Source organism: Manis pentadactyla, chromosome 1, assembly GCF_030020395.1.
Source record: "Manis pentadactyla isolate mManPen7 chromosome 1, mManPen7.hap1, whole genome shotgun sequence".
In the NCBI taxonomy this organism is placed as follows: domain Eukaryota; kingdom Metazoa; phylum Chordata; class Mammalia; order Pholidota; family Manidae; genus Manis; species Manis pentadactyla.
Window position 1 is genome coordinate 179934475 of NC_080019.1, and position 21803 is coordinate 179956277.

Genomic DNA, 21803 nt, shown 5'->3' on the forward strand with positions numbered 1-21803 from the left:
AAATGACTCAGTCCCCACATTTCCCCACATGTAAGAGATCCCAGCCAAGGGTCCCTTTGTTTAAGTGATGCCTCATGAAAAATAACTTGTTGCACCCTAGTCTAGTTTGATTGTCGTTATGAGAAAAACACAATGACAATGAGATTTATTTTATTGCATCATTTTACTGACTAGAACGCCAGACTTATAGTGGATATAAGTATAAAAATAACCAAATTCTTACAAATAATATTTTGCTGCTACAGTACTGAATAATTAGTGGAGGTTGCAATAATAATACAACTTTAAATAACATTCTCATGATGGATTTAACACAATCAACCAGGGGCTAAGGTTTAAAAGTTTGCAAAGAGAAATCCAGGACAACGTGAAGACTCAAAAAGTTCGTATTCCAGCCACATGCCTCATTTAACTGTAAATCTACAACACAAACATTAACAAAACTCACAGCAACCCAAGTGAAAGATCTTTTCAAAAGAAACAGAGCAAGGTAATACAGGAAGGGTGAGCTGGGGTAGTTTCCCAAGGAGGATGGACCCAGCCCGTCCTGTGCAGTCCCGTCCTTCCTACCCACCAACTCTGCACTTGAAGTGCGCTAGACGTCTCTGAAACAAAATTATAAAACCAGAATCTAATGTGCAAATCCTTTGAAACGTCTGCTTCCAAAATGCCAAGGGGACAGAGCCAGCCTGAGATCTCTTTTCAGATCTCATCTGCCCCCTTTGGTTTCACGGGTTTTTCCGTGAGCACTTTACACCAAAAGAATGGATTATAACACTATTGAAAAGATACCCTAGCACATCAAATTAATTGGCCCTTAATACTTTAATGTTCCTAGTATTTTAACCAGTTTTTTCCTCTGGGGATTCAAGAAAAGAAAAAGAACGTATACTCAAAAGCCAACACTATGAAAAGGGAAATGTTTCCAAAAACATACACAAGAACCCCAGAGTGACACTTTGTCAAGAAGGACAGGAAATGTCCCTTATAATTCCCACAAAAGTTTTCACCTAGAGAAAATATCTCTGAGGCTAAGGATAGTTTTAAATAAGATATGAAATCCTGAACTTTGCATTCTTCCTCTCTCAAAGAGGTGCTCTATAGTTTCAAAATCGGTGTAAGTAAGTATCTTAGAACCATGGGTCAAAACCCTGCTTTGGGGTGTGCTGGGCTAAACTAAACCGGAGCAGCTGGACAGTACAACCCTACCTGCTCTAGCAAAGTTCGCAGAGTTACAGGGCACCAGGGCACTTCACCGGTGGGCAAGATGGCTTAACAGAGGCCCCAAAACACCACATGCAATGGGTTGAGCCTAATGGGTCTACTCTGGGCGCTTTCATACCTGAATAAGTATCATCCTTCAAAGACATTTCCTTGGACAGCTACCCAGCCTTGCACTGCAAAGATGCTGCCCTCCTGTTTGGGCCAACTTTAAAATCACCTCCTCAAGAACTTTGTAATCATCTCCTCTTACTTTTGGCCTCACATGCTATCAGCCAGCTTGATACACTATCCATTCGGCACCTTTGGCTCTCAATGACTTATCTGCTTCTGAAAATAAACTTTTGTCAAAGCAGAAAGATTTATCAACATTTAGGACATGCAACTGAATATGTTCCCAACTCTGAAAATGTGCCCACCAATATGCTTCCAACATGTGGGAAACATGACGTCACACACCAGGAACCAGGCAAAGCAGCTGTGGACATGTGAGCCTGGCTGTGTCGGTCATAACACAGGTCAGCACTTTGCACCCGCTATACCCAAAGCCCCAAACCAGCATGCTTCCGGCTAAGCACAGGCCAGCCACTATTTGCTTCATGATGGCCACAGGTATCCAAGAAGTACATGTAAAGACAAACCTGTAAGAGCTTTTTCAAAAGGGGATTCAACACTTTTTTTGGCACTTCATGTCATTAGTTTAGTTACTGCTTAATAATATTAGGGTTCTTTAAAGAAAACATATTTCAGCTCACTCTGTCATGCCCTCTTTGACATTTAAAGTACCCTGGACGGTGAGGCATCTGCCAGGAAGATGAGGCAGGAGGTACAGTGGGCAGAGCAAGCTAGGCAGAAGGGTTCAAATCCTGGCTCTATGAGGCAAGATACTGATCCTCCCTGAAGGTTCCCCTGTCTCAGAAATGGGCACATTCATGCCCGCCTCTCAAGGGTATGGGGAGGCCAAGAACCCTGCAGAGGCTGGCCATGGGAGGAACATGAGATGCTAGTTGTGACTCTCTGAACTCCCTAAATTGTCTCCAGTGCCCCCGGCTGTCTCATGGAGCAAGGAGAAGACATAAGAAGTAAGACCCCCTGGAGCTTACACAGCACCCCCGGGAGCTGGGAGGCCAGCAGGTGAGCTGCCTTGCTCTGAGTCCCTGTGCCCCATTGGCATGCTGAGGGATATTCGCTGGCTCTTCCCTACAGAAGTGGTCACTGGGACGGCTTACTGGCACTGCCCTCCTCCTGCCTCGCCCGGCTGCAGGACTGCGGCATTTCTGTGCATGGATCATGCATTCCAGAGTTGGAGCCGAGGGCTTGGCTTGCCAGGGGCGCCCTGTCCCTGCCTTCAGTCCAGAGGCTGCTGCTGCCCCAGCTGTTTCCCGCTGGCCCAGGCAAGGCGCCTCGGGGGCCGTAGTCCCAAGCAGAAGTGAAGCCGCCTCTCCCTTCCTCACCAGGTTGGGCATCTGCCACCAGGCAGCAGTCACGTTTTCCTCAGGCCTCTTCACCCCTCAGGCTCTAGAGATGCATGTCCCCCACCCGCAGATCCTCCGGGAAATCGCAGATTCTATGTGAACACAATGGTGCAGGGGGCCCCCTTTTAAAAGTGAAAGAAAAACAACATTCTATATCCACCTGAGAACCACAAAACTCATTCACAGGAAAGCATTCTTGGAACCCAGAGGACACTCTTCTCTGGACTTTGGGATTTTTCTCAAGAATGCTTATGGGACAGAGCACTTCCCTGGGAAGCTTGTGGCTTCTGGCCCTGATGCAGGAGATGATTTATCATCTTTGAAGGCAGCTGAAGGTGGCAGATGAGCATGCCTGGGAATAGCACCCCAGCATAGCTCTGCGTCCTGGGGACAAACATGGCTCTGCATCAGGAGCCAGGAAGTGAGGCCACCTCACAGGGAGCCCAGCGTGTTGGCTCAGGTGAGCTGAGTGCAGGAGCTTGGGGCTCTCCAGTTAGATGCGAGGCCATGAGGCACAAAGGCTTGGGTTCCACAGAGAGATGCAAGACCCCAAATTTCAAAAAGATGATGCTCTGAAATTTTAGGCTGACACTCACTGACGAAAGCAGAATTCTTTCTGTATCTACCTCAGGAGATGAGTGCGTTCTGCCTACTAAGAGGCATTACACCTGACTTGAGCTCCTGCTGAAGCAGGGTGAGGTGACTCCTGGACACCCTGGGACACAGGAGTTTGCACTTAGAACTGTAAGGACCTTAGACACATAAGAATAAGGATTAGACACATTCTGAGAGGGCCCTGAAGAAAATGCCCAGGACAGAACTGTCCCCCAAAGCCACACCTTTTCCAGAAATGTAGGTGCCACTGAGCCCCAAGCTCCAGGGTGGGAACAGTCCCACCTGTGTTCTCCTCACGTCATCCCAAACTACGATGTTTCAAAAGCAGGTGATGAGAATGATCACAGTTCCACAAGCAGGTAAAGACACTGAGCAACTGGAGACGTCCTCCCCACAGGACCCATCACAGGCATAATAAATAAGACGTGTGGCATTTCCTTCCGAAGGCAAACTCCCAGCTCCCTCCCTGGCCAGAAGTCTTCAGTTCCCCAATCCTGACTGAAACTATCCCCACGTTTCTGGAGGGGGCTGTGGAGCAGTAGGAGGAACAAATGACTGGATGAGAGAAAAGACGTTATTCCTCCAGTGAATAAACTGCTTTGAGGGGTGGATTGAAAGTTTACACTGAGTTTGAGGATGAGGTCAGGGATACAGTCAAAGATGCTGCCCTAGTAGGTAAGCAGACTCAGGTATGGCTCCCCCCCAGCCCCACGGTCTTCCTCAGGAACCTACCCAGCTTCTCAAAGCGCTCGTGTTTCAGGAGACTGAACCTGCCTGTTCAGCCAGCTCCTCTGCCACATTCCGCGTGGGGCTACAGTCATGCTGCCTTTCTTCTAGTGGTAAAATACCAGCTCAGACCCAATCTGCAACCCACTCCCTGTTTCTGTTCTATACTCAGCAGCCTTGGCCTCAAAGACACAGGTCAGAGTTCTAGGACCAGGCCACACTCTCAGGGGTGAAACCCACTGCCCGCAGGTGGCTCTGTAAATCTTCGTAAATCTTCCTCCGGGGCCTTGTCCTGCATCCCTGCTGGTGGCTGCCTGCTGGGCCTCACTAAGGGCAGCAGCCTGATGCTTTTAATTAAAACCCAATGTTAGTTATTTTACCCTGATCCAGGCTTATTTGAAAAAGTGAGATTTAACTGCAAAAGGGAAAAATAATCTTAAATAAATGTGTCACCTTGACTCCAAAACAAACTGCAGTTGTATGCTGTGCCTCACAAATTTCAATTCTTCATTTTGGGGGTTGGCTTGGAAACTGTAGACCTAGAAATAGATTAAAATACTGTACATTAACTACAGCATCTCCAAGCCTTAGTGGTATGTTCATCATCCTCAGTGTCTGTTTAGCACATAGGTATTGGGCAGAAAAACTAAAGAGCTGGTATTTTCCTGTAAATGAATCACCAAATTGATGCCTGTGGAAGTGGCTGAGGAAGAAGCCCCCTTTCTGGAACAGTCTTGAAAATAATCCAAAAGGAGACTGCCTACATCCCCAATTTACTAAAGTGCAAACTAAGGAAAACCTGGGTCCTTGTAGTGATGCCCAATGACCTGGCCTAGCCGGCGGTGGGGCCAGGCTGCCACCACTCAGAGACTCTCCCGGCCCTGGCCCACGCTCACATTCACAGTAACAGCAAAGGGGCCGACCGAGCAGCCTGCAGTTCCATGCCCACAGGTTCCATCTGTCCCCTTCCACTGTGGTCACAACCCTCACGCCTGCCCCACTTTCTGCTTGCCACTCAGCTGTGGCTCCACAAGTCCTGGGGGCAGCCAGTGTGCGGTGCCCCCCTCTGGCGCTGCCCTGAGCCACTGAGGTCCTGGGTAACTCGCTCAGAGCAGTGGGCCCCTCTCTCTTCGGCACTTTAAAAATAGTCTCTTCTCCTACTCTCATCACTGATGAAAGATGGGTTATACTGTCCAGGGAAAATGCAAGAATGCCGTGATCCCGGCAATCCAGTGTAGGCTGGGTAGAGTCCATTTCGTTCAAGTTCAGGATTCCTTACACCTGTGGGCTGGTGGCCAAAGAGAAAAGAAAAAAAGTCAGTTTATCATTCGTGGAATTAATTTAATAGTTTTTTTTAAAATGCTACATTTTAACAAACCTAAGATGTGAGCAGTTATCCATAGCACAGAGCAAGGTCTGACCTAGACAGGACCTCACAGATCATGTCTTTATGGAAACTGGTATCTTCAGAAATATTTTAAGAGGGATTTAAAAAATACTAATCAAGGGCGGTCCAGTGATTTTAGACCAACATAGGAAAAGACCTGGGTTAATTATCTTGATTATTATCAAAACTAATCACTATCTGATTATTATCTTGACGTTTTTAAAAAGTGCCTTTCTCTGTGGAGCACAACAGCTTTAAATCCTCTCTGGCATTTAGCAGAATGCTACTAGCCCGGCCATGAATAGTTAGCACCCCAAAGCAGGAGGCCATCCGGGATTCTCAAGTCCCTCTGATCGGATCCCAACTTAGTGGGTTGGGACAACCTATCTGATATGCAAGAGACACTTCCAGGAATGGCAGGGCTACTTTGAAGAGCCCCTCAGTCAGCACCACCAGGGGAAATGCTTGCCTGGCAGAAATGAAACACTAGATACTGCATATAATAAAAGCAATTCAGGAGAGCTCAGTGTACACCTGAGAGCACTGACGGACAGCGCTCTCGCTCAGGGGACAGCTCCACGCCCTAAGCTTAGGCTCTGCTTGGACAGACTGCTCAGCCTAATTTTGAGATGAAGATGGGGTTCGCTTAAGTTCTTGGCTCTGTCTATTTAAGGCAACTGTCTAGTGAATACCATGGAAACCTGCAGCAAAGCTGGGTCCCAGGACCCGCAGGCCTGTTTGTTCCTATGTTAGCTCACACACTGGGGTTGAGGAGGCTCCAGCAAAGGGTGTGAGCATGCGGGCACACCTGGGTAAGATACCTGCTTGGTGATGGCTGCAGTTCTTAGAGGAAAAGGACTTTCCGGACAAACAGAGCAAAGCCAAGCCCTTGGCAGAAGTACCAACAGAAATGTTTGAACGAGGGCTAAGTTTGTGTCTATGCTCATCTTTCCCCTTATTTTTTCTCGTTCTTCCTCCAGGTTCAAAATTTTCAGAGTCCACTGAAACAACAGCCTCCTTAACTAGGAACCAACCTGTCCCTCCCATCCAAAGTCTGAACCTCATGGTTAATCCCCTAGCAACCAGAAGGGCTGTGGCTTCTGTCACAGGGTTGCCTAGTGCTACGAAGTCCCCACAGGGCAAGGTTTCATGCTTACTGCTGTACCTCAAACAGCTCCATACAGCATGAGAAGTCACCTATATCCTTTACACTGCAGCTCAGATATCCCCGTATGTGTCTGCTTTGTGGCTGATGCCATGTAATTTGAAATGAACTGGTGGTGCATGAGAATAAGACGTGGGTTACACAATGCTGGGGCAGAAGGAACAAGAGTTCAAGGTAGTCTCCCATCTTTCCAAATGCTGCAATCCAGAGCTGGACACAGCAAATTATTTAAGACCTACTGAGTATATATAATCTTCTAAGACCCTGAGAAGTGCTTGTTGAGGATGCCATCGAATCGTTCTCTTTATATCTTTTTTCAGTCCCCAGTTTTAACTACCCAACCACATGAGGTAAAGTGTGGCAGACAAGATGAAAACAAAAAGGCCAAAGGCTAAATATCACCAAGCTCTTTATCAGTTTCCAACCTTATGACTTAAAAGCAAGTTCAGTAACAAGAGGGTTATTGCTACAACCCTGTAAAAGTAAAGTGCTCTGTGGAAATATCCTTCATATCTCAAAGTCAAGACTAATAAATCCCATGCAAATAGATTGTAAGTAAAACGTAAAAGGAATACTGAATTATGTAAATAAAAGGCTGACGCCACTGTTCTCTTTAACCCTTAACTAAGTCTAGTGCTTTTACTACAACAAAACAGAATCCCTTTACTTCTCAGAGGAAATCAGAGCCTTAGGTTGCCCTGTGCAGGCGATACACACCAAGTAACACACATCTGTCATCTGGAGGAGGTTTTTGGTACTTCCATTCTCATGCATTTCAATAGCTTCTCGGCCCCATTCTTGTGAGCGAGGGTTCTTGGGGTACTCAGCATATGGGGACATTTGGAAATCCCCACTTTTGAAGATGAGTTTGCTTATGTCATTTTTATTCTTTCTGGGGGGGGGGGTAAAAATATTTGAAAATTTAAATTAGTAAGTTCTGTAAAGAAATGACATCTGTGAAAGCACTATCTATAATTTTACAAGGTGAATTCGACCCAAAACTACCATTATATCTCTTTGTACCTGTCCACTGAGGAATGTTATTATTGTTACTGTTTTTAGCATTTGACTAAAACAAGCAAGAATGCAGTTACAGTTAGCCCTTGAACAACACAGGGCTTGGGACGCTGACCCGCCCCAACACAGCTGAAAATCTACATGTGACTTCTGAGTCTCCAAAAGCTTATGTGTATGATATACTGTATACTTACAATAAAGTAAGCTAGAGAAAAGAAAATGTCAAGAAAATCATAAGGAAAATACATTTACAGTACTGTATTGTATTTATTGAAAAAATCTGCGTATAAGTGGACCTGTGCAGTTCAAACCCATGTTGTTCAAGGCTCAATTGTAGAGGCAAAAAAGGTGCAAAAAACCCTTCCAACCCAAAGGGACAAGTTGGCAGGGGCGGAGAGGACAAAGAACGCTGCAAAGAAGCAGGCTTAGCTTTTCTGGGGGACAGAGAAAGCTGCATCTAGGGGGTGGCCGGGGAGATGAATCATACATTCCCAGAATGCTGGAGCTGGAAGGGCCTTTAAGGATTCTTCCATCCATTGGTTCCAAACCTGCCTGAGCATCAGAATTTACATGGAAGCTTCTACGTCTCACTTAGATTTACTAGAATAGGCGCTCTAGGGATGGGACATCTCTGGCTTGGTAAAGAGAAGTGAATCATTCTCCAGGTCACATTTTGCTACTAGCAAACCTGGGACTAGAATTCAGGCCTCCCAACTCCCCAATCAGTGCTCTTTACCACATGAAGGTACTTGAAAAACATAAAAAGAGGGTTTGTTTGAGAAAATACTCATCTTTTTTATGTTTATATACTTATACATATTCTCATTTCAGCACATAAGGGAAACCCTGGGACAAGTTCCCTAAGTGTGAGTTTAGTGACTGAGAATCGTAGGTATATGTGTTACCTATTTAACAGGCCGAGGATCAGACATTCTTAGTTATATTTGTCCTGGATAAGAGAGGTTTCTTCCTTGTATCTCACTTTCCTATAAATAAACTTTCTGGGGAAGGCATGAACTCACTCAGGGCTGTAAAACCAAATGTCCATCATGTGACGTAGGCATTGTCCCTTCTTGCAAGTTCAGAACAGACCTGCCACTGTGTTGTTCCCTGGAGGGTGGGGCATCCGGTTTCAAACAACGACTTGGTGGAAGTCATAGTTCCCTTCCTCCACAGGTTCCTTCTCCCAGCGGCCACACCACTTGGTACAGGACATTTAGGAAACGTGAGGCCTCTGGCCCCTGGAGCACTCAGATTTTACCTTTATAGCTCCTAGTCTCATGCCCAGAATTTTTTATTTCCACTCACACAGTTTGTCTTTAGTGATTTGGTGGCAACTTTATAAATGATAGGTGAAGGCTGCATTCAAGGCCTGCATTTCCAAATGGGCACTTGGGGCAAATTGCTCCCTGCAGCCTTCCTGGGGATAAAGGGTATCTTAGAGTGCCCTTCATGTCAATGATTGAAAAGATAACTTGCTATTTTGGTAGGTTCCTTGCATCTGTTATGTCAGTATAATTCCTGCTGTTTATTATCATCTAAATCAAAGATCATAATTTTCCCTTATCTGAATAGATAACCAGAGAGAAGGGGACCAACTCCTTCCTTTCTCTTCCTTTTTAAGTAGAAACCCATCCCACCAGCTTCCAGGAAGCCCAAAGCCAGGTATACTGAGTATCTGTTCATCCCACTTGCCAGCTACTCCTCTACTGCTAAAATATTTCAGGTAGCCCCTTTCAAATCTTTGTTTCTTAATTTGCCCATTTAAAATGTACAAGCCAATGGCTTTTAGTGTTCTCAGAGTTGTGCAGTTATCATCAACAATCAATTTTAGAGCAGTTTCAGCACCCTGAAAAGAAACCCCTTGGTCATTCTCTCCCCTGCCCACCAGCCTCAGACAACCACTAGTCTACTTTCTATCTCTATGCATTTGCCTATTTTGGACATTTCATACAAATGGAGTCATACAATAGGCGGTTTTTTAGCATAATGTTCTCGAGGTTCATGCATTTACAGCATGTATCAGTATTTCATGCCTTTTTATGGCTGAATACTATACCTTTGCATGGATACATCATATTTTGTTTATTCATCAGTTGATGGATATTGGGGTTATTTCCACCTTTTGACTATTATGAATAATGCTACCATGAACATTCATGTATCTGTTTCCGTGTGGACATAAGTTTTCATGTCTCTTGACATACACCGAGGAGTGGAAACACTGGGTCAGATGGCAACTCTGTGTTTAACTTTCTGAGGAACTGCCAGGTTTTTTCAAAGTGGCTGGACCATTTTACATCTCCACCAGCATGTATGAGTCCTCTGATCACCTGCGTCCCCACCAACACTTGTTATTTCCTGTTTTTGTTTTTAAGAGTTGTCTTAGTGGGTGCAAAGTGATATCTCATGGCGGTTTTGATTGCATTTCCCTGATGGCTAATGACGTTGAGCTTCCTTTCCTGTGCCTACTGGCCATTTGTGTATCTTCTCTGGAGAAATGCTTATTGAGGTTCTTTGCCTATTTTTTAATTGGGCTGCCTTTTTCTTGTTGAGTTATAATAATCCCTTATATATTCTGATACACATCCTTTGTTAGACACATGCTTTGCCAATACGTTCTCCCATTCTGTGGGTTGTCTTTTTACTTCCTTGATAGTGTTCTTTGACGCAGGGCAGCTTTAAATTCTGATGAAACCCAGTCTCTCCTCCTTTGGTTTCTTGTGCTTTTGGATATTCTTTTTTAGCTGAGAAAATCAAGTCCCATTTGCTGTCCTTTTTTTTCCCCAATGGTGCACCCTATCATGAATTTCCCTTTCTCCTTTTTTTGAAGAGTCCAGTCATACGTTATGACTCAACACAGTCTGCCTCCCTCCAACACATTCTTTGGAGGGTAAACGCTGACCCTTGCTCAGTACAGGCGGTGCGACGGGATGAGGACGTGAACTCCCATTACTCACCGGCAGCAGGTAACAATTAGAGCAACGCCCAGCACCAGCAGCAGCCCGCCTCCGGCTGCAGCGATCACCACGGTGATGAGCTGATAGGCTAATGGATGAGAAAAGGATAAAGGTGAACAGGTAAACGGTAATGAATAAATAAATGAATACAAAGAATGGGCCCCCTCCCACTTCACAGAACCACTGTGCCTCAGTGGGGGGCCTCGCCTTTCACGTCCTGGGCCCCCGGCACAGGCTTCCCCGGCCTAGCTGTCCCTATTCTCTGGTGAAGGAGAGCAGAATACGCGACCCCCAAATATTCCTCTTTGGCAAGCTTATTATTTTAACCTGATTGTTTCTGAGAAACTGCAGACAGAAGAAACTCTGAAAACAGAGCGGAAGTTACCCTGCTGTAAGGGAGATTTCCATTAGAAGGGGGCCTGGACCTACAAGAGAGCTGTACCAAAGGTCACTGAAAACTGACCAGCAGGACAGGGCAGCCTTCCCTTACTAAACACGTCCGCCTCTCCTGCCCACCAACTGCCTTCCCCACTCTGAGCCCCAGACCCCCAGACCCCTCTTGCCTCCTTAGCTCAGAAGGGAATATAAGCCTCAGTTATGTGGCCACCTTTTGAGTCTTGTATCTTTGCGGGGGCCCCCTTGTGTATGGAATTATGTTTTTTTCTCCTGTTAATCTTTTATTAAGGGGGGGTTGGGGAGGTGTCTCAGGCAAGAACCTAGAAAGGTAGAGGGAGAATTATTTTTCCTTCCCCACACTATTTCAAGAAGAGTTTCTCTTTTTTGGTCACTCCTAGAAGGGCGGCTCCCAAATTCTACCTGCAGACCAGCTCCTGTGACATTGTCACCAATCCATGGTAAAAAGAGAAAAATAAGGGAGAGGTATGAAGTTTTCAAACACTAAATGTTTGGCTTTAGTGATTGTTTTATCTTCTAAGATTTTTACCCCCTTTTTTTTTCCCCTCACTTAACATGGGTACACTTTATTAGATGCAAATTATGCCTCTGGTAAGTTGATTTTTAAAAAGTAATGAAGAAAATAGAGAATCTTTCCTTGGTTACTTTCCACCTCTTGGTGTTAATTGTTTTTAAAATGTTTGAGTTGATGGTGATAGTAGTTACAAAAATTCTTCATTTGGTTTTAGTTCTTACTTGATAAAGTAAAGTGGAAGCAACCCTATTTATAAGAAATATTACTACTCATTACATCAAGAATCTGGGAATCACTGCATAACCATGCTAAACACTGAAAAGTTTCCTCAATACATATCATTTTAATTTAATTACCAGATGTAACCAGTAAGTAAGTAACATGTAAGTAAAAACATATCACATGTAATAAACAATATTAACAATTTAATTATTTTGTTTAATGCCTGTGTAATTCTGGAAAAATTATATCTTCAATAGTCTGTTAAACATTCAGAGTTATTTTTTTTGTTGTTGTGGAAATATAACTAAAATTATGTTCTCAGGTTATATGGTGCAGGATGAAAAAAAGGGCTGATCACCAGATTTTGTATGGTGAAGTAAGACTGGAACCATGCTGTCGAGGTGTTCAGGTAATGCCCAATGGTAATGCGCAGAGCTGACAGAGTAGACTGCAAGGTGAGAGCAAATGCAAGCTATCCAACCAGTTACCTATCATTTACTTAAGTAAATAGCAGAGAAACCAAATCTTGAAAAACCATTAGTATTAAGGGACGGACGTACCTCAGAAATATTATGGGTTCAGTTCCAGACCACAGCAATAAAGTGAATATCATGATAAAGCAAATCAAATTTTTTGGTTTCCCAGGACATATAAAAGTTATGTTTACATTATACTATAGTCTATTAAGTGTGCAATATTCTGTCTAAAAAAAAACAAAGAACATACCTTAATTTAAAAATAATTTATTGGTGAAAAAATGTTAACCATCATCTAAGCTTTCTGGAGTTATAAAACTCTTAGCTGGTGGAGGGTCCTGCCTCGAAGTGGATGGCTGCTGACAGTTGATCAGGGTGGTGGTTGCTGAAGGTTGGGTGACTGTGGCAATTTCTTCAAATAAGATAACAAAGTTTACTACGTAGATTGATTCTTCCTTCCACGAATGATTCCTCAATAGCATGTGATGCTGTTGGATAGCAGTTTTACCACAGAACTTCTTTCAAAATTGGAGTCAATCCTCTGAAACCCCGCCACTGTTTCATTAATCAAGTTTATGTCCTATTCTAAACCCTTTGTTGTCACTTCAACAATCTTCACCAGGAGCAGATTTCATCTCAAGAAACCACTCTCTTTGTGCATACGTAAGAAGCAACTCCTCATCCATTCAAGTTTTATCATGAGATGCAGCAATTCAGCCACATCTTCCGGCTCTGCTGCTAATTCAGTTCTCTTGCTATTTCCTCATCTGCAATGACTTCCTCCACTGAAGTCGTGAACCCCTCAGAGTCACCCATGAGGGTAGAATCAACTTCTTCCAAACTCCTGCTCACATTCAATTGTGACCTCTTCCTATGAATCACCAATGTTTGCAATGGCATCTAGAATGATGAATCCTTTACAGATTTTCAACTTACTTTACCCAGATCCATCAGAGGAATCACTATCTATGGCTGCTATAGCCTTATAAAATGTTTTTCTTACATAGGACATAAAAAGTCAAAATTAATCCTTAATTCATGGGCTGCAGAATGGATGTCATGTTTGCAGGCATGAAAACAACATTAATCTCATTTTTCCTCTCCATCAGAGCTCTTGGGTGACCAGATGCACTGTCATGAGCAGTCATATTTTGAAAGGCATCTTTTTTCCTGAGCAGTAGGTCTCAAGAGTAGGCTTAAAATATTCAGTAAATCATGTTGTAAACAGATGTGCTGTCACCTAGGCTTTGTTGTTTTGTTTATAGAGCACAGGCAGAGTAGATTCAGCATAATTCTTAAGGGCCCAGGGATTTTTCAAAATGGTCAGTGAATACTGGCTTCAACTTCAAGTTCCCAGCTGCATGAGCCCCTAGCAAGAGAGTCAGCTTGTCCTCTGGAGCTTTGAAGCCAGGCACTGAATTATCCTCTGTAGGCAAAGTCCTAGATGACACCTTCTTCCAACAGAAGGCTGTTTGGTCCACGATGAACATCTGTTGCTCAGTGTAGCAGCCTTCATTAACTGTCCGAGCTGGATCTCCTGGGGGACCTGCTGCAGCTTCTGCATCAGCACCTGCTGCCTCATCACACACTTTTATGGTATGAGGTCGGCTTCTTTCCTTAGGCCTCATGAGCCAACCTCTGCCAGCTTCCAGCTTGTCTTCTGCAGCTTCCTCACCTCTCTCAGCCTTCCTAGAATTGAAGAGCTAGGTCCTTGCTCTGGGTTAGGCTTTGGCTTCAGGGAATGCTGTGGATGGTTTGATCTTCTATTCAGACCACTAAAACTCTCTCCATATCAGCAATAAGGCTGTTTTGTTCATTATTCACATGCAGTAAACACTTTTTATTTCTTTCAAGAAGTTGTCCTTTGCATTCGCAACTTGGCTAACCGGCTAAAGAGGCCTACCCTTCAGCCTGTCTGGACTTTGGACATGCCTCCCTCATGAAGTTTAGCCACTTCTGGCTTTTTAAAAAATTTTATTAAGGTATCATCGATATACAATCTTACGAAGGTTTCCTATGAGCAACACTGTGGTCACTACATTCACCTATATTATCAAGTTCCCTTCACACACCCCATCACAGTCACTGTCCATCAGTGTAGCAAGATGCCACAGAGTCACTACTTGTCTTCTCTGTGCTATCCTGCCTTCCCCGTGACCAACACACACACGATGTGTGCCAATAACACCCCTCAATCCCCTTCTCCCCCCACCACCCCCTTTCCCTTTGGTAACCACTAGTCCCTTCTTAGAGTCTGTGAGTCTGCTGCTGTTTTGTTCCTTCAGTTTTATTTTGTTGTTATACTCCACACATGAGGGAAATCATTTGGTACTTGTCTTTCTCCGCCTGGCTTATTTCACTGAGCATAATACTTTGTAGATCCATCCATGTTATTGCAAATGGAAGGATTTGTTTTCTTCTTATGGCTGAATAATATTCCATTGTGTATATGTACCACATCTTCTTTATCTATCATCTACTGATGGACACTTAGGTTGCTTCCATATCTTGGCTATTGTAAATGTTAGGCAGGAAAATAGATATGAGATGGGTGGAAAGAGAATAAGGCCAGGAAAAAACCCACTAAAAAAAGCCCAGAGTTAATCAGTTAAAGCTCAAAAAAACAGGAGCAACTTAACCTGGAATGTTTGTATATTCCCCAGATAAAGGAGGGTACCTCAGCATAGACCATGTCTTTATTGTGTTAATCATGCTGGCCCAGCTTATTTTTTAACTTTACATATATACTGTTTTTTTCTCCTTTGGCCCTGATCAAGCAGTTTGCAATCAAGGCAACTAATTTAGCATGCAGGTCCACCTGTGAACAACATAGTAAAAGGCAGGAAAAATTCCATCTTAAAGATTTCATTTTAATACTCAGGAAGTTGAGGAGTAAGATTCTTAACTTACTCTTTAGCAAACAGACAATAACTCAGCCCACCTTGGGGACTGGGCAGGCAGTCTTGTTTGATATGCTCCCAGGGAGAAATCAGAGCAGGAAGTTCTTGTGTTAAGTTAATTCTAAGTATTCAAAGACCACTTAACAAGTCTGCACCCCCAGCCCTTAGTCACACTCCTAAAGAATCCTTAAAAGGGGGAACCCCCAACCTTTTGGGGCACTCCTCTCTCTCAGGTTGCCTGCACTTTATACGTGTGTAACCTTTTAATCTTAAACTCTCTCCAACCTTTCAGGGTGCCTCTCCTTGTTGAAGTTGCCTGCTGCACTTTTTCTCTCTCTAAGTAACTTGAAATAAAACTTTTCTCTGCTTTGCTACTGTGTCTCTGCCCTTCAATTCTTTGTTGCGGCAGGGACAAGGACCGAGGAAAATACACAACGCTCCCCCAACATAAATAGTGCTGCGATAAACATAGGGGTGCATATGTCTTTTTGAATCTGGGATCTTGTTTTCTTTGGGTAAATTCCTAGGAGTGGAATTCCTGGGTCAAATGGTATTTCTATTTTTAGTTTTTTGAGTAACCTCCATATTGTTTTCTACAATGGTTGAACTAATTTACATTCCCACCAGCAGTGTAGAAGAGCTCCCAGTTCTCTGCAACCTCACCAGCTTTTGATTTAAAATGAGAGAAGTGACTCTTTCTTTCACTGGGGGCCATTGTAGGGTTATTAATCAGCCTAATTTCAACATTGTTGTGTCTCAGGGAATAGGGAGGCCCTAGGAGAGGGACAGAGATGAGGGAATGGCCAGCGGGTGGGAGCGGTCAGAACACACACATGTATTGATTAAGTTCACTGTCTTGGATGGACGTGGTCTGTGGCACCCTAAAACAACTACAACAGTAACATCCAAGATGACTGATCACAACTCACTGTAACAAATAAAATAAAGAAAAAGTTTGAAATATTTCGAGAATGACCAAAATATGACACAGAAAGATGAACTGAGAAAATACTATTGGAAAAATGGCGCCGAAAAGACTTGTTTGATGCGAGGCTGCCACAAACCTTCAATCTGTAAAAAACACATTGGCTATGAAGCACAGAAAGGAGGTATGCCTGTATTCACGATAAGGAAATATTCAACACAGCCATCAAGGTCAGCAAACTGCTTTTTCCCTCCGGTTGGCAAAGCACCCCCAGCTCCCTCCTCCCCACCTCCAGGCTCCTCTTGTGCCCTGCACAGGCCGAAATGCCACATACCAAAGTAATATAAATTGCTCCCCTGGCTTGTGCTCAGGGCTCAGACCTTGGGAGATACTCCCCTCTGGGCCCGCTGGTGTGAAATAAAACCTCAGCACTCCAAGACCTCCGAGTGCTGCTTGGTTCTTCCCGTCAGTGACTCAGTCCAGGTTTTCCAGCATTTTCAGTAACAGTATTTTCCGTAACATTCAGATTTCATCCGCCTTCCTAGCCTGGAGCTCTTAAAACCCTTTTCCTAAGGCTGAGAGGTGTAAAGCTGTCCCTTGTTATATTAATGAGCTGACTTTGGAAAGGGCCTAGGGTTGGAGGCTGGCTGCCTGGGGAACTAACAAAGTAGAAAGAGAGCTGAAACTTTCTATCCCACCTCTATCCTCCCCCCTCCTGCAGGGGAGAGGGGCTGGAGAAAAAGTTCAGTCACCAATGCCAATGATGCCTATGTTATGAAGTCTCCATGAAAACCCCCAAAAGAATGGGGTTCAGAGAGCTCCTGGGTCTGATGAACATGTGGAGATTTGGGGAGAGTGGCACGCTTCGAGAGGGCATAGAAGCTCCACACCCTTTTCCCATACCATACCTTGCCCTATGCATCTCTTCCATCTGGCTGTTGCTGAGTTATATAGCCCTTTATAATAAACCAGTCATCTAGTAGTACAATGCTTCTCAGAGTTCTGTGAGCTGCTCTAGCAAATTACTCAAACCCAATGAGAGGGTTGTGGAACCTCCACTGTATAGGTTGTGGGTCAGAAGCACAGACGAAAACCTGGGCTTGTACATTGATGTCTGATGGCGAGGTGAGGGTGGGGAAGAAGCAGTTTTGTAGGACTCAGGCCCTTAACCTGTGGGATCTGACACCATGTCCAGGTTAGAGTCCAAATGGAGTTAATTGCTTGGTGGCATGGAAAAAATGCACACATTGAAATTGGTGTCAGAATCACACCAACCAATACAGTTTCTGTGAGAATTCCAACTTTTGTAGATGGCTCCAAAAGTGTTATTTTAAAATTCATTCTGTTCTCCTGCCCCCACCCGCACTGAGTTCATAATTTTGCCTTTTAATCTTTGTATTCCTCTTGCATCAACTTTATCATAGAATCTCTGTTCATAGCATCTTTTTTTTTTTTTTTAACCTTCTGTACCTTTTGAAATTTGTCTTTCTCAGGGCTACAGGCTGTCAGTGACTGTGGATAAAGTGAAAGTTCCTGTGGCCATGATTCTCACCTGGTCCTTGTTGGCTAGCTCACTGCACACCTGTGGGCAATACTGACTCTATATAAACAGCTCTGCCCAGTGCTCTGAGCGATGAGGTGGCACAGCTGCAAGGCTGCAGGAGAGCAGAGATGAGACTGGAGTGGTGGCAGCACCGAGGACAGAGACTGAGACGGCTGCGGGGGCAGAGAGGCCCAGAGGCAGAGACTGGCTTGGTGCATGCAGACTTCCTCTAAGTGGACAGGATTCTAGTGATCAACCTGCCACCGTGGGGGTAAAGTTGGCTATAAACCGTTTTACCCCAAGAACGTTCCATTGTCATTTATTTGGTCTCACTGAATCCATAGTGAACTTGTCCGGGGCTGAAACCCATTGGCAAGACAGAGACCATACCCAAGAGTAGATATGGAGTATCTGTCTGTATCCTCTCTCCCTTCCCTTCCCTTCTAACTTGAATGAAGGCCAGTCAGAGGAAGTGAGATGTTTGCTTTGAGCTGAATGAGACTTCCAGCTGACTGCTGGATAACTAATTAGCTCTTTTTCCTCTTAAGGGATTTAGTGCTGTGTTCCTGGATGTTTGTTATGAGTGACTCCCGCCAACACACACAGCATTTCCACTGGTGTGAATCTTTTTAAGCCCAATATACCAATATGGTGAACACAATTAAAAGATATGTTTTACACCTGCCACCAGCTTGTGGGTTGGGAAAGGAAGACAATGCAGAAAGATCTGTACATTCTGGTTCCACTGCAAGAGGAGGAAGAGGGCCTTCTATGGGGAAAACAGGCATTAAATCCTTGCTGGTGGTACTGGGAGGCTGGTGTGGAAGGGATCTCTGCTGAAGAGACCTAGAACATTTGAATGAAAGGACGACTTACAAAAGGGGATGCTGTGAATATGAAAGAGGGGTAGATAAAAAACATCCTTGCCAGAGAAAGGTAACTGAGGATAATTATGTGAATTCTATAACCACAGAACAGAAAAATTGCACAGAGGATAGGAATATAAAAAGGACTTCCAAAAGGTAGTAACTGGGGCTTGGGTAAGCAAATGATGTTATATCTGCAGAAAAGAATTCCATAGTTATCAAAAGTGACATTATGGGAGGGAGAGCCAAGATGGCAGCGTGAGCAGGGCGGCGGAAATCTCCTCCCAAAACAACATATATTTTTGAAAATACAACAAATACAATTATGCCTAACAGAGAGACCAGAAGATACAGTACAACAGCCAGGCTACATCTACATCGGCAAGAACTCAGACTCTCACAAAGGGAGTAAGATACAAAGCTGCAGCCCGGCGGGACCTGAGTGCTCACCCAACCCCAGCTTACTGGTGGGAGGAGAGGAGTCGGAGCGGGGAGGGAGAGGGAGCCCAGGACTGCTAAACACCCAGCCCTGGTAATCTGCATTGGGAGCGCAGACACACATTGTATGGTGTACTGGATATTAGAGAAATGGAAAAGTAAAATCTGTGAGCGGGTCCCCACAGCTGGCTACTCTGGGACAAAAGAAAAGCAGGTGCTTTTTGAAAGTCTTAAAGGGACAGGGGCCTCACAGCTGGACGGAACCGTCCCAGCACACTCAGCCCAGTAGGCTGGGAATCCTAAAGAACTTCAGGCACCCCAGCCCCCTGGGTGGCAAAACAGCCCCTCATGGTGATAAGCAGCCTACCATTTCATTCGTTGCCGCCGGCCAGCGCTGCCCTGCCCACAGTGGCAGAGCAGTCAGAGAGCGGCCGCACCCACAGCAACTGCCCAGAGCCTCGTCCCCGTGCGCAGCTACCCGGGCCAGACCCAGAGGCTGCTGCCAGTGTGCAGCTGCCCGGCACAGACAGAGGAGGCCAGGGCAAGGCGCAAAGGGGCACCATTCTCGCAGGAGAGCACACCCGGAGCACCTGCCACACCCCATAGGGCTCTGGGCTACCCTGAGGGCTGGCCTGCCCACGGCAGCTCAGGGGATTAAACTGGAGGCTGCTCCCAGTGTGCGGGTAAACGACACAGGCAGCGGAGAAGAGCAAGGCGACCAGCAAGCAGGAAGGGACTTTGTTCTCCCAGCTGACACACATGCCACCTGCCTACGACTACCTCTATCACCATGAAAAGGCAGAAGAATTTGGTCCAGTCAAGAATCACCCAGAGAAACCCTGAGAGAGGGCCTGGGAGATAGATATAACCAATCTTCCTGAAAACTAAGTCAAAATAAAGGTCATAACCATGCTGATGGACCTGCAGAGAAATATGCTAAGGATGAAGTCAGGAGGGAGATTACAGAAACGAAACAATCTCTGGAAGGACTTAAGAGCAGACTGGATGAGGTGCAAGAGACTGTTAATGGAATAGAAAACAGAGAACAGGAATACAGAGAAGCTGAGGCAGAGAGAGACAAAAGGATCTCCAGGAATTAAAGAACATTAAGAGAACTGTGTGACCAATCCAAACGGAACAATATTCGCATTATAGGGGTACCAGAAGAAGAAGAGAGAGAAAAAGGGATAGAAAGTGTCTTTGAAGAAATCATTGCTGAAAACTTCCCCAAACTGGGGGAGGAAATAGTCTCTCAGACCATGGAAGCCCACAGATCTCCCAATACAAGGGACCCAAGGAGAACAACACCAAGACATATAATAATTAAAATGGCAAAGATCAAAGACAGGACAGAGTATTAAAGGCAGCCAGAGAGAGAAAAAAGATCACCTACAAAGGAAAACCCATCAGGCTATCATCAGACTTCTCAACAGAAACCTTACAGGCCAGAAGAGAATGGCATTATATATTTAATGCAATGAAACAGAAGGGCCTTGAACCAAGGGTACTGTATCCAGCATGATTATCATTTAAATATGAAGGAGGGATTAAACAATTCCCAGACAAGCAAAAGTTGAGGGAATTTGCCTCCCACAAACCACCTCTACAGGGTATTTTAAAAGGGACTGCTCTACATGGAAGCACTCCTAAGGCTAAATACATGTCACCAGAGAAAATAAAATCACACCAAAGAAAGCAGACCAATCAAATACTAACTAAAGGAAAAAAATTATATCAACTATTCATAAAAGCAGTCAAAGGAAACATAAGAGTACAGAATAAAACACCTAACATATAAAGAACGGAGGAGGAAGAATAAGAAGGGAGAGAAATCATCACTCTGTGTTTATAATAGCTTAATAAGTGAGTTAAGTTAGATGGTTAGATAGTAAAGAAGCTACCCTTGAACCTTTGGTAACCATGAATCTAAAGCCTGCAATGGCAATAAGTACTTATCTTTCAATAATCACCCTAAATGTAAATGGATTGAATGCACCAATCAAAAGACACAGAGTAAGAGAATGGATAAAAAAGTAAGACCCATCTATATGCTGCTTACAAGAGACTCACCTCAAACCCAAAGACATGCACAGACTAAAAGTCAAGGGACGGAAAAAGATATTTCATGCAAACAACATAGAAAAAAAAGCAGGTGTTGCAGTACTAGTATCAGACAAAATAGACTTCAAAACAAAGAAAGTAACAAGAGATAAAGAAGGACATTACATAATGATAAAGGTCTCAGTCCAATAAGAGGATATAACCATTATAAGTATATATGCACCCAATACAAGAGCACCAGCATATGTGGAACAAATACTAACAGAGTTAAAGGAGGAAATGGAATGCAATGCATTCACTTTAGGAGACTTCAACACACCATTCACTCCAAAGGATAGATCCACCAGACAGAAAATAAGTAAGGACACAGAGGCACTGAATAACACATTACAATAGATGGACCTAACAGACATCCACAGAACTCTACATCCAAAGGCAGAAGGATACACATTCTTCTCAAGTACACTTGGAATATTTTCCACAATAGACCATATACAAGGCCACAAAAAGAGCCTCAGTAAATTCAAAAAGATTGAAATTTTACCAACCAACTTCTCAGACCACAAAGGTATAAAACTGGAAATAAACTGTACAAAGAAAACAAAAAAACTTACAAACACATGGAAGCTTAACAACATGCTCCTAAATAATCAATGGATCGATGACCTAATTAAAATAGAGATCAAGCAATATATGGAGACAAATGATAACAACAGCACAAAGCCCCAACTTCTGTGGAACACAGCGAAGGCAGTTCTAAGAGGAAAGTATATGGCAATGCAGGCCTGTTTAAAGAAGGAAGAACAATCCCAAATAAACAGTCTAAAGTCCCAATTATTGAAACTGGAAAAAGAAGAACAAATGAGGCCCAAAGTCAG

General features: G+C 44.2%; 1 protein-coding gene across 2 annotated transcripts in view; it reads right to left on the reverse strand.

Annotated features, from left to right (window-relative positions):
* Positions 1-1947: 1947 nt before the first annotated feature.
* HEG1 (heart development protein with EGF like domains 1) overlaps positions 1948-21803 on the reverse strand; it is a 90841-nt gene continuing 70985 nt past the window's right edge. For both annotated transcript variants that reach the window (XM_036905168.2, XM_036905158.2), the window contains exons 16-18: positions 10567-10654; positions 7307-7481; positions 1948-5325 (exon numbers count right to left, since the gene is read on the reverse strand). In XM_036905168.2, the coding sequence (XP_036761063.2) occupies positions 5176-5325; positions 7307-7481; positions 10567-10654 (413 nt within the window). In that variant the 3' untranslated portion in view covers positions 1948-5175. The remainder of the gene's footprint in view (positions 5326-7306; positions 7482-10566; positions 10655-21803) is intronic.